Genomic DNA, 13,091 nt, shown 5'->3' with positions numbered 1-13,091 from the left:
CTGGCTAGGCAGCATTCATTGCCCATCCTAATTGCCCAGAGGGCAGTTCAAAGTCAATCACATTGCTGTGAGTCTGGAGTTGCATGTAGGCCAGACCAGGTAAGAATGGCAGTTTCCTTCCCTAAAGGACATTAATGAACCAATCCTAAAGCACATTAGTGAACCTGCGCAGTTTACAGGAAACATTGGCTTATAACCCTCTAGGTTTTCTTCTGGTATGTTGTAAACAGGGCATCTTGTCTATTTCTGCCTGGATTGTTGACTCCAATATAAACTACAATGACTAGGTCCTTTCCCACACTCTCACATTAGTTTGAGATCTATCTCATTCTGGTAGCAGATAAACAACAAACTATGCAAAACTCTCAATCCTCCTAGCGAGAAATACTATCTGCTGCCTTAATTATTGAAACTACCACGTCACAAATCCCCCTGCTCTCTCCCTCCTTTGGGCAACCTCCTCCTCCAAGGTGTCATGATCTGCGTTCTGGCAGTCTTTATCGTTATCCTCACATGGTAGCAAATGAATTATTCCTGTTGAATAGTATCAACATCTGCAGATCTTTGTTCTCATCTCATCTCTTTATCTCATATATGTTCCCCTTATTCTGCACAATATTAGTGACATCAACCCTGATCAGAACCTGCATCTCTCTACAAGGTGAGACCAATGTCTGGGGCAAACTGTCACTCACATTCTAGTTCAATGACTCTGAACCGGAGAGAGTTAAGACAGAAACATCAATTTCAGATACATTTGTTTGCGACAGTCTTGCTGTCCAACATACTACAGTATAGACACATAATTTGCTGGACAGTATCTCAGTCTGGATTATTTACATCTTTTTTAGGTTAAGGCAATTATTTTTCCATACCTGTACTAAGCAATTAAGCACTGGACAAAAATTTTAAATACTTGCTGACTGAAGTTTTACACAAAGCACCACATAAACTGTATTGGAGGTAGAAAGTAGAACCTCTCCACTCCTCTGCAACAAATTCCCATCGTCACCACATTTACTGATGCATAAATTTCATCATAATTGCTGAGACCCCTCACTGACCCTGAAAAGTTACTTTTATATCTGCAGACCATCAGATTTATTAATTACAAATTTTAGAAGTTCCATATTTTGGTTTTATTTTAGTATTTGAGCTTCTATCTAAATCCAAGCGTAATTATTAACTTGGGGGTTTGAGAACCTAAATCAAAAGTAAGGGATAATTAAATGCTTTTAACTTTCTGGTCACTATGTTTAATTACTTCACTGTGATTGGCTGCTGGTATCATGGTTGCTGCAATGAAGCGATCCCTTTGACTTGGTGCCAGAATTAAACTGATGTCAGGAAAGGGAAGAATCATACCACTGCGATTACTCAATCTTTGGGCAACTTCCTAACAGTTGAGCAGTAGTGCAGTTGGGTTGCTGCTGACTCCAAAATCTAATGAATTATTTTTGAAATGAACTATTATATTCCATATCTCTTTGTAACAAATGAAAATGCTGATTTAATTTTACAAATGGATATTTCTTTACGTATCTCTGGAAAACATTCCATGGCCCTGTGTAAATTAACACCTGGCAAGCCTTGTAAGGTTCAGTTTCGAGATAGTTTGCCACAGGAGCTGGAATTACAAACTTGAAGCCTGGAGTTATTCCTTTTTTAGAAATGATTTGAGCTTGAAAATTAACAAAAGGGGCGAATAAAGGGCTCCCCATTTGAACACCTACCCTGCCATACATCTTGGAAATGAATCTTAGATTAGCGATAGAGAATCTTATGTTTAGCACATAACAAAAATGTCATCATGACATTTTTGTTACACAGAGCTGCCTGTGGTTATTCTTGAAGGGAAGCCCTTATCATACTTGATTGACACTGGTGAAACACTCTGATGGACTCATTCTGTGTGCTTGCCAGACATTGCTGCTTGGTTTGATTTTGGGCCAGTGAACTGTCCTGTTGTTTTATCTGCTGCCATCCTATTTTGAAGTGAAGTATTTATTTGACTCATTAAAGCAAGTTTGGACGTGCCTACAGATTTTTATTTCCTACGGTGTAAAGCTGCAGCAAGCTAAGTGAATTGTCCTGTACCATTTGCATGTTGCCGGTAGTAATGGCAAGGAACAGATTAAGATTCATTCCACACTCTCTTCATTTCTTTCTGAGCATCTTTCAAACAAATACAAAATGATAGTATTGGCAAGTCTGCCACATGGAACAGAGCATTCCCTCAACAGATTAATTTTCATGCAGAAAGTGGGGACAATCTGGAACAAAAGCTTCAGAGTCTAGGTTAATGATTAAAAACTACATGTTGTAACTGATAGGCCAAGCAGCATCAGAGGAGCAGGAAGGCTGACGTTTCGGGCCTAGACTTTTTTGCAGCCTGTCAGAATGCTTTTCAGTTCTTTCCAAAATGCAGTCTAGTGAGTCTTACTCCATGGCATTTTCATGCATGCAAAAGACTTCTGACAAAAGGTCATGTCCCTGCAACATCAATTCTGTTTCCTTCTCCACTCAATCTTTCTAGCACTTGGTTTTTTTTTTGTTGTTTTGGAGAGACTAGGATTGTTTTCTTTTGGAACATGAAGCTCAAGGGAAATTGTATAAAGTTATGGGGAGGCTGAAACAGTGTGTATATTTTGCAGAGAGGTTAATTAAAAATGATAGAGATTTAAAGGAAATGGCAGAAAGATTAGAAGACTTGTCAAGACGAATTTTGACCCAGAGGGTGGTGGGATCTGGAACTCATGCCTAAAGTGTGGTTGAGGCAAAAATGCTGACTGTGTTTTTGTTTTAAAAATTCTCTGCTAAGTACTTGAATTGCCACAACCTACAAGACAATAGACCAAGAGCTGAGAAGTGAGATTAGGCTGGCTCGACATAATGGGCCATACAATGATCTCCTGAGCTTTAAATATTCTGTTCCTACTCTCAATACCAAGGGGACTTTGTTTGTTCCTACTTCATGTAAATGATCTGGATTCACAAACCAAATTTGGAGATCAAGTGGGACCAAAGCAATTAGCTCAGTGGAGAGCCTGTTGTTTAAGATATCTAAGTGGGCAGAAGAATAACATGAAATTTAACATGGTTAAATATTGTACATCAATATCAAACAGACTGTACATGAACTCCATGAATGTTGTTGACATTTTAAAGCTGAACTTGAAAATGATCTCAGGTTCCTGGTTAACAAAAGAGTCATAGTAAATCAGGGCACTGGAGCACAGTCTCCAAAACATCAGCTGCAAATGCTGATTTATTAGCTGTTGAAATCACTGGAGATTGCTGCTGTTTTTCTACAGGTGGATGTCATGGCAACTATATTGGAGATGGCAGCATCTGAGACCAGTGAATCCATGGCAACAGATGAATCACAGGAAACAAGACGAGATGCTGCATTTCAAGACAGCGATGATGATGAAAATGAGAAATCAAAACTTGCAGAATACTTAAACAAATTTAAGGTACTCATTCGATCAATATCCTTCCTATTTTGTGTTTATTGAAATAGTCAACTGAACTGAAATAGACCTAAAACTAATTATATTAAGAAACACTTGTGAAAAAAGGCATTGCGAAAATGTCCCAGGAGAGTCTGAGATCACTGTCACACTAAATATTCCTTCCCAGTATCCCCAATGTATTATTTTATGTCAGAATCTAATCTCAAGCCTTTCTCAGTTAGGCATTTATTAGTGGCAACTAAAGAAAATGTTGTTTTACTTTAGTTATTTAAGCAACTCTTCCAATATGTTTTACATTTGTCTTGAAATGCTTAAGTTTGAAATTCTCCCATACAACAACTTAAAACAGTTACATTTCCATCACATTTATTAGAGAAACATAGCATTAGCTCATCTTTTATTGAAAACATAGTTTGGAGTGACACGACCGGTCAGGAATTTTTATTTTCTAATCAACAGCATCAGTGTTCATTACAAAACAACCATTCAGTGCCTTGACCTTGATTCAAATTGGAAGTAGAATGTTGACAAGCAAATCAAGATTCAAGGCAGTGCATACTTGTGTCTGCAGGGATGTGCCAAATGTCACTTTAGATATTTTGATCTGCCAATAATGACAAATCACCTATTTTGTCATGCTGTATTGAGCTCTTCCAACTTGTCAAATTTCCTTACCCAGCTTTATTTCTTGCTGTTTCAGTTAGCTAGTGCCTTAGAACTAAAATGCACTGTGTACTATGCAGTTAGTACTTCATTTAGAGTCATAAAAATGTACAGCACGGAAACAGACCCTTCAGTCTAACTTGTCCATGCAGACTAGATATCCTAAATTAATCTAGTCCCATTTGCCAACATTTGGCCCATATCCTTCTAAACCCTTTCTATTCATATAGCCACGCTGATGCCTTTTAAATGTTGTAATTATACCAGCCTCCACCACTTCCCATGGCAATTCATTCCATACACACACCACCCTCTGCATGAAAAAGGTTGCCCCTTAGGTCCCTTTTAAACCTTTCCCCTATGCCCTCTAGTTTTGGACTATCCTATCCTGGGGAAAAGACCTTGACTATTCACTCTTTTCATGCCCCCATGATTTTATAAACTTCTATGAGGTTACCCCTCAGCCTTCAACGCTCCAGGGAAAATAGCCCCAACCTATTCAGCCTCTCCCTATAGCTCAAACCCTCCAACCCTGGCAACATGCTTGTAATTTTTTTCTAAACCCTTTGAAGTTTCACAACATCTTTCCTATAACAGGGAGACCAAAATTTATCACAGTATTCCAAAAGTGGCCTAACTAATGTCCTGTACGGCCGCAACATGATGTCCCAAATCCTACTCAATGCGTTGACCAACAAAGGCAAGCGTACCAAAAAACGCCTTCTTCACTACCTTGTCTACCTGTGACTTTTCAATGTTGTGTTGAAACTTAATTGCAAACTAAAATATAATTACGCACCGCTGGCTGAGAAATGGAATGTAATCAATGAAGGAACAGAAATTAGGAACATACGAACATGAGTAGGCCATTCCACCCTACAAGCCAGGTCCACCATTCAATGATATCACAGCTGAATGTAGTCTAACTCCATTTACTTGCCTTTGATCCACATCCTTTAATGTTTTTGCTTAACAAAAACTATTAATCTCAAATTTAAAATTAACAATTGATCCTGCTTTCACTACCATTTATGGAAGAGAGTTCCAAATCGCCCTTTGTATGTTGAAGTGCTTCCTAACATCTCTCCTGAATGTTCTGGCCCTAATACTCAGATGATGCTGCTTAGTTACAGAATCCCAAACCAGTGGAAATAGTTTATCTTTATCTAACCTATCTTTTTCTGTTAATATCTCAAAAGATATTTGATAAGATAACCCCTTATTATTCTCAATTCTACAGAAAGCATGCCTAATTTGTGTAATGTCCCATATAATTTAACTCCTGAAGTCCAGGTATCATTCTTATAAACCTATGCTGTACTCCCTCTAAAGCTAATGCATCCTCCCTAAAGTGTGGAACGCAGATAAATCAGAGTTTTGTATAACTGTGCCATAACTTCTGCATCCTTGTACTTCAGTGCTCTAGAAATAAAAGCCAGCATTCCACTAGCCTTTTTGATTACTTTCCACACTGTTTGTGATATTCAAAAGACCTGAACCCCTATATCTGTTTGGATATCCACTGTATTTAACTTCATACCATCTGGAAAATACAATGATCTATCCTTTTAAGTTTCAAAATGGATAACTTCACACTCATTTGCATTGAACTCCATCTACCACAGTTTTGCCCATATCAATATCCCTTTGTAATTTTATGCTGTATTCTACACTCTCTAAATGCCGCCTAACTTTGTGTCATCATCATATGTATGATTTTCCATACCATTATCCAAGTCATTAATAAATAATTGTGAATAAAAGTGAATAACTAAGGCACTAACACACATTCTTGTAGGATACCACTGGTCACATTCTGCCAATTTGAGTACCTACTCATTATCTCTACTTTCTGTCACCTGCTATTCAACCAATTTCAAAGCCACATCAGTAACTTATCCTCCATTCCATGGGCTTCTGCCTTAGTTAGCACTCTCTTATGTGGACTTTATCAAATGCCTTTTTGGGTCCATATAAGTAATATTCATAGACATATCCCGTCACACTGCATCTGACTATCACCTTTCCTTTTATGTAACTGTAACATTTATTCTTGATTTTGGTGTCCCTGGCAAATTTCCTTTCATAATCCCTTTTAGTAACTCTTATAAGCTGTTTTGTGGCCCTTTGCTCATCCTTGTATCTTTCCTATTCAGCAAGATCAGTGCTTTTTTTGCATTTTTGTAAACACTTTCTTTTAATTTTGTACAGTCCCTTATCTCTTCAGTTGTCCATGGCTGTATTTTCTGTGAGGTAGAGATTTTCCCTGTCAGGGGTATAAACTTTTTTTTTGTTTTATGTTAAGTGTTTCTTTAAACATCCTCTGCTGTTCTTCAGTTGTTTGACCTATTTGTTAATTTTGTAAGATAGTATTTTGTTGCAAACTGTAAAATAAGAGCATACACGGCATATTTTAGAAAAGTGTACTGTACATGAAGGATCAGTGGTTTGGTTTGCATGGAAAGTTGAATGCTTTTAATATTTTGTCATTGCACAGGCTTGCTTACATTTAACCCTGTTAGAATGTGATGTTTTAGCAATTTACTTTATTTTTAAAATTTAGATGATAACACTAATCATATTATGTGTTGGAATTTATGTTATTAATTGGGAACTTGGATTCTAAAATAGAGAGACTTTTTTTTCTGTGTTGTGATGGTCTGATCTTTTATTAAATAGGCACAGAAAACTATTTGGAACAGTGAGCTAAATACAACCCTTTCAAGAAAGCATTTGATTTAAGTTCAATGACTAACAAGCCACCTGCTGAGATATTTGCTGCATATTGTTGATATGATTTTTTAATGACCAGGGAAGGAAGAGCCAGAGATGAGAAGTAGGTTGAGTTCAGAAGAAAAGATCAATTCTAGCAGCAGGATATTTTTAGTTCTAGCAGTTTCCAGGCAATCAGAGCTGGAAAGCAGGCGTAAACTGTTTTAGCACCCTCAAAGTTGTTAAAGTTTTAGAAAATGTATTATTCTAGAGAGACATGGAGAGAATCATATCTGGTGAATAGGCAGAAAGTTGCTGAAAGGGAACACTTACGACTTTGTCAATTGATTAAGAAATTTTATGGTGAAGAGGAGTAATATTTCACTGGACTTGATTGTCTGAAAGGAATATTGCTGAGAAAAAGAGTTGAATCTTTCATTTTGCTATTTCTGATTAGATCATTTAAAATTGTCTTATATATAGCTCTGTTTTGTTTTTGTGCAATGAACTTTTTTTTTTGGTAGAAGTACAATGAAATACAATGTGAGCATGTTCAGTGACTGACCACTTCAGTAACATAATTGCAAAAATAAAATTTATGGTCTATCAAGCCAGGCTTCACTGGAATCACTTGTTCAACATCACCATCAGCTGAGATCATTACACAATGGAGGCTGTTGGTGGGATTGAAATCCACTCAATTTAAGAGGGATCTGTGAATCCTTAAAGGATCAAGTACATGAATGTACTGGGCATAAAAACAGGAGCATTGTTGTGAAGTTTATTACATAGATTATAATTTAAAAATTGATTTGACTGTTGAGACATTTTGAGATTAAACGATCAAGAGAGATTCCATTTTCCTCAAAGACAGCTTGTTATAATTGGTGTCACTGTTTTAGCTGCTAGCATAAAGGAGAATGTTACTGGTTTTAACTATGATGTATTCTGTGCTGACATATGTGTTTCACTTGACTTTCTGTCACGGTATCAAGTTGAAAGAAACAAACTTTCATATAAACTGACATTTTCCCAGCCACCATCAGTTCTGAGGAAGGGTCACAGGACCCGAAACGTTAACTCTGTTTTTTCCTTCACAGATGCTGCCAGACCTGCTGAGCTTTTCCAGAACTTTGTTTTTGTTCCTGATTCACAGCATCTGCAGTTCTTTCGGTTTTTAAACTTTCAATTGTCCCACGACAAAGAAGATGATTAATCTTTTGGCCTGCTGAACAGATGATCTCCCTGTAGAATGACAAGGAGCCTCCAACTTAATCTAATAACTGCTAATAATCACTTGGGCCAACATTTTATTTTAAAACAGTAGGTAATATGCCACTAGGTATTTGTGTTTTGTTGCTCCAAAGATTAGTGAAAAATTAAGAAAAATAATGGATCTCTATGTATTTAGAAAGGGGCCAACTTTAAAAAAGGAGTATTTTCCAAACTCTGATCTCTACAAAAAAAGGATAAGGGCAGCAGCTGAATGGAACACCACCAGCTGCATGTTTTCCTCTAAGCCACTTATCAGATTGACTCAGACTCAGAACTGTATCACTGTTCTTTCATTACCTGTGGGTCAAACTCTGTGTGTGTGTTGTAACCACCACCTTCCCAAACATAATTAGAGATATGCAATAAATTCTATTATAGATAGTTGTATCTGCATCCCATGAATTAACAATTTACAAAGCACTTAACAGTTTTTGAGCTGCTTTCTGCTTTCAAGAGTTAATGTTTTAGTCTTAATCAGCTCCTTACTAGCACTTTAAAGAATGTGGAGATTCCAAGGTATGATCAGAACAGTGACCAAAGTGAATAGCACAGTCTCATACAATGGAAAGGAGAGGTGATTTGTACAAATTAGTTTCAGATTGTGGGAAGGTTCAGGACAAAAGTTGAGGGAGAAAATCAGCTATGAAGTATGGGCACCTCTGCAGGGATTTTGCTTTCTAATTAGTGTCCCTGTTAGTTCAGAGCAACTCCTCATTGTACAACATTGGTTTCACACACGTGCGCAAGATCCTGTTGGTGAGAAGGAGTCAATTTGACTTGTCATGTCTGTGGCAGTCGATGAAAGGAGCAGTATAATTAATCCGACACACCTGATTTTCTCCTACAGTTCTACAGATTGTCTTCTTTCCAGTACATATCCAATTCACTTTTAAAAGATATTATTGAACTTACTGTCAATACATACTCTAGAGCAGAATGTCTAATTCATATTAACTACTGCAAAATAAAATTTATTCATAGAGTCATACAGCATGGAAACAGACTCTTCGGTCCAACTTGTCCATGCCGACCAGCTATCCTACACTGATCTAGTCCCATTTGCCAGCATTTGGTCCATATCCCTCTAAACCCTTCCTATTCATGTACATATCCAGATGCCTTTTAAATGTTGTAATTGTATCCTCCTCCACCACACCTCTGGCAGCTCGTTCCATACATGCACCACCCTCTGCATGAAAAAGTTGCCCTTCAGGTCCCTTTTAAATCTTGCCCCTCTGACCCTAAACCTGTACCCCCTAGTTTTGGACTCCTCTACCCTAGGGAAAAAGACCTTGGCTATTCACTCTATCCATTCGCCTCATGATTTTGTAAACATTTATCACCCCTCAGCCTCCTACGCCCCAGTAAAATAGCCCCAGCCTATTCAATGTCTCCCTATAGCTCAAACCCTCCATTCCAGCAACATCCTTTTAATCTTGATATCTTTCATAAAGTATGGGAACCAAAATTGCTCACAGTACTCCAGATGAGGCTTCACCAGCACCTTGTATAGTTTCAGTAAGACTTCCTTACTCTTATACTCCAACCCACCTGAAATAAGGACCAACATTCCATTAGCCTTCCTGATTACCTGCTGCACCTGTCTGCTAGCTTTCTGTGTTTCAAATACAAGTAGCACCAAGTCCCGTTGTGTTGCAGACTTTTAGAGTTTTTCTTCATTTAAATAATATTGGTAGTTTTGTTTTCCTTTCCAAAATTAACAATTTCACATTTTCCAACTCCTTTTACTGACTTTTTGCCCGCTTACTTAATTTATCAATACCTCTCTGTAAACTGTTTGTATCCCGCTCACAAATTGCCTCACAACCTATCTTTGTGTCATCTAAAAATTTGGCTACAGTACATTTGCTTCCCTCCTCCAAGTCTTTAATATATAATTTTAAACAGTTGCAGTCCCAACAGCTCACCTCTGTCTTTTGGCCTCTTCTTATGTTTTAAGGTGAACAGCCTAAGTTTCACTCATCTCAGCCTTCCTGAAATCTTTAATTCTTGGCACTATTTTAGGAAATTACCTTTGCTTACTGAGTCTCCTGGCACTGGAAACAGTTTCTCCTTATTTACTCTTTCAAACGTCCTCAAATTTTTGATCACCTCTACTGATTAACCCTCCTTGTTGTGATGAAAGTATACAAATATATGAAATAGGAATAAAAATATACTATTCAGCCCCTCAACCATTCAGTAGGAATATGCTGATTTATTTGTGTTTCGAATACCCCAATAACCCTTGATTCAGTGTTTAACAAGAGTCTATCCACCTCTGTCTGAAAACCATTCAGTGACCCAGCCTCTACTGCTTCGTGAGGGAATAGAGTTCAAAAGTCCAGAATCCTGAAAGAAAAAAATCTTCCCTTCACCTCTGTACTGAAAAGATGTGACTCCTAATTTTAAGAACAGTGCCGCCTAGTTCTGGACAAATCCATAAGAGTCAATGAGTCATACAGCACAGAAACAGACCCTTCGGCCTAACTAGTCCATGCCGAACATAATCCTAAACTAATCTCGTGCTACTTGCCTGCCCCTGGCCCATAAGCCTCCAAACCTTTGCTATTCATGTACTTATCTCAGTCTTTTAAATGTTGTAACTGTGCCCACATCCACCACTTTCTCAGGAAGTTCATTCCACACACGAACTACCCTCTGTGTAAAAAAAAACTGTCCCTCTGTCTTTTTAAAATCTCTCTCCTCTCACCTTAAAAATATTCCCCTTAGTCTTGAAATCCCCACCCTAGGGAAAAGGCACCTACCATTAACTCTGTCCATACCCCTCATGATTTTATTAACCTGTATAAGGTCACCTCTCAACCTCCTGCCCGCCCTGTCAAAACCATTCAGGACCTTATACAAGATAACATGGTGTAGAGCTGGATGAACACAGCAGGCCAAGCACATCAGAGGAGCAGGAAAGCTGACGTTTCGGGTCGAGACCCTTCTTCAGAAAATTCTCCAGGACCTTATACACTTCAGTCAAGTCACCTATCACTTTTCCAAATTCCAGTGGAAGTAGGCCCAGGTTGTCCAACTGATCATCATTTGATAACCCACTCATTAATTTAGTAGAGCAGTGCTGAACCACCTCCAATGCATTTACATCCTTTCTTAAGTAAGGAGGCTAAAACTGTTTGCAGTAATCGAGATGTGATCTCATCAACACCCTTTATAACTAAAGCGTAACATCCTTATTTTTCTATTTGATTCTTCTATTATAAAGGAGAAATTCAAGTAGATAGTGGTAAAGCTCCTTTGCACCCTCTCCAAAGCTGCTTCATGCTTCCTAAAGTGTGGTACCCAGAACTAGCCATTTTCTCTTTCTCTCTCTGATTGGTGTATCTGATAGTTTTCCCTGATTTCCATTCCACACTTTGACTATGCATGTTTCCGCCCATCCTAAAGAGGTCTGTTTTTTTCTTGAGTCTTCAGTTCTGATGACAGATGAAAGTTGTTAAGACCGTGATGGGAGGAATGTGCGGTTAATCAAGTCCCACCCCTAACCCCTAGCCCAAGTCACACTGTTTAAATTCAGTCACCAAAATGGCCAATTGTTTCCCTTTGGTACTACTACCCAGAAAGCCCCTCGACCATTCAGTAAACTTCTTCAAAAAAAATTCAAAATCATCTGTTTATTATAACACAAAATCAGTCCTTAAAACAAGTGTCAAATTGGCTAATATCCAAGCTATAATCCAGAATTAGAACTATGTCTCCTTTCATATCTCACACACAGGACAACAAGAATACTGCAAAAATTATATTTTACAAAAAATATCACAGGAAAAATATACCCCTATTGGCCAATGGTCTCTAAGATAAAGAAGAGGTTGATGAATCTGTACACTCCACTGTGCTTCTTGCTGACAGAATGAAATTGCTGAGAGCCTTGTACCAATGTAAGATCTTTCAAACAAACGCTCAGTTCAGCGAGAAACCAAACTGGTTCTTAGTTTTTGGACAGTGGTCACATTTCAGCTTCTCATGATTTGCAATATCATCAAAATATTGTCGCATTGACGTTGAGGTTCCCAAATTTCAACCTGCAGAAGTGGGAGGGAAAGTACTGTTCCTTACTGCTGCTTCTCTTTTCTTCCCTCTTGACTTCCCAAATGTTTGAAGCGCAAGTCTAATCCAGCAAGGTCGCTAGCCAACCATCAGCACAAATGTCCCACAGTCTCCCAAAAATAGGTGTTCCAGCAATTAAGGGAAATTAACTCTTTATTCCAAAATGTGTCCAAACAGTTCAACATCTTCCAAATCTTCATGTAATCCATAATTATAAATATGCATTCCCAACAATACCATCTATCTTTTCTCTTGGCAGCTGGAATATAATGTAGGAAAATGAGGTTGTGCATTAAGGTTAAATAAAGATTAAATTAAATTATGACATTAAATAAAAGAGCTGAGTTTTATTTAAATAGAGAAAGACTGCCAAAAGCCACACAACAGAGGGATTTGGAAATCACAAATAACTAGTAACCAAGTTAAGCAGGTAATGAAGAAGGCAAATGGAATGTTGGACATTCAAAGGGAATGGAAATATAAATGTAGGGAGATTTTTGTTGCTAAAACTGTACAAGGAACAGATCACAGCTAGAACCCTGTGTGGGCCCTTTATCGAAATAAAGATACTGGCATTGGAGACAGGGAAAGTCCACTCGATTGTTATCAGTTGTGGAGGGACTGGCTTCTGTGGAGTAGGTTATGTACTCATTGGAATTTAGAAGTATATGAGGTAACCTTATTGAAATATACAAGATTCTTAGAGTAGTTGACTTGTAAATGTGGAAAAGTTGCTTCCCCTTGTGGGAAAGCCTAGGACCAGTGGGCATCAAAATAAGGTGTTGGACATTTAATACAGAGATGAGGAGAAGTTTCTTCTCTGAACGTGGAATTCTTTACGACAGAGAGTGGCTGACACTGAGTCATTATATATTCTCAAGGCTAACA

The 13,091-nt window shown here is 38.0% G+C and overlaps 1 protein-coding gene across 1 annotated transcript in view; it reads left to right on the top strand.

The window, feature by feature from the left end:
• Positions 1-13,091, top strand: part of mrps27 (mitochondrial ribosomal protein S27) — an 81,946-nt gene that overhangs the window by 67,846 nt on the left and 1,009 nt on the right. Inside the window, exon 10 of the mRNA XM_048595145.1 lies at positions 3,315-3,476. Within this exon, the coding sequence (XP_048451102.1) occupies positions 3,315-3,476 (162 nt within the window). The remainder of the gene's footprint in view (positions 1-3,314; positions 3,477-13,091) is intronic.

The sequence above is a fragment of the Rhincodon typus genome, chromosome 3 (genome assembly GCF_021869965.1).
Source record: "Rhincodon typus isolate 14 chromosome 3, sRhiTyp1.1, whole genome shotgun sequence".
Taxonomy (NCBI): domain Eukaryota; kingdom Metazoa; phylum Chordata; class Chondrichthyes; order Orectolobiformes; family Rhincodontidae; genus Rhincodon; species Rhincodon typus.
This window is presented reverse-complemented; position numbering and strand designations above follow the sequence as displayed.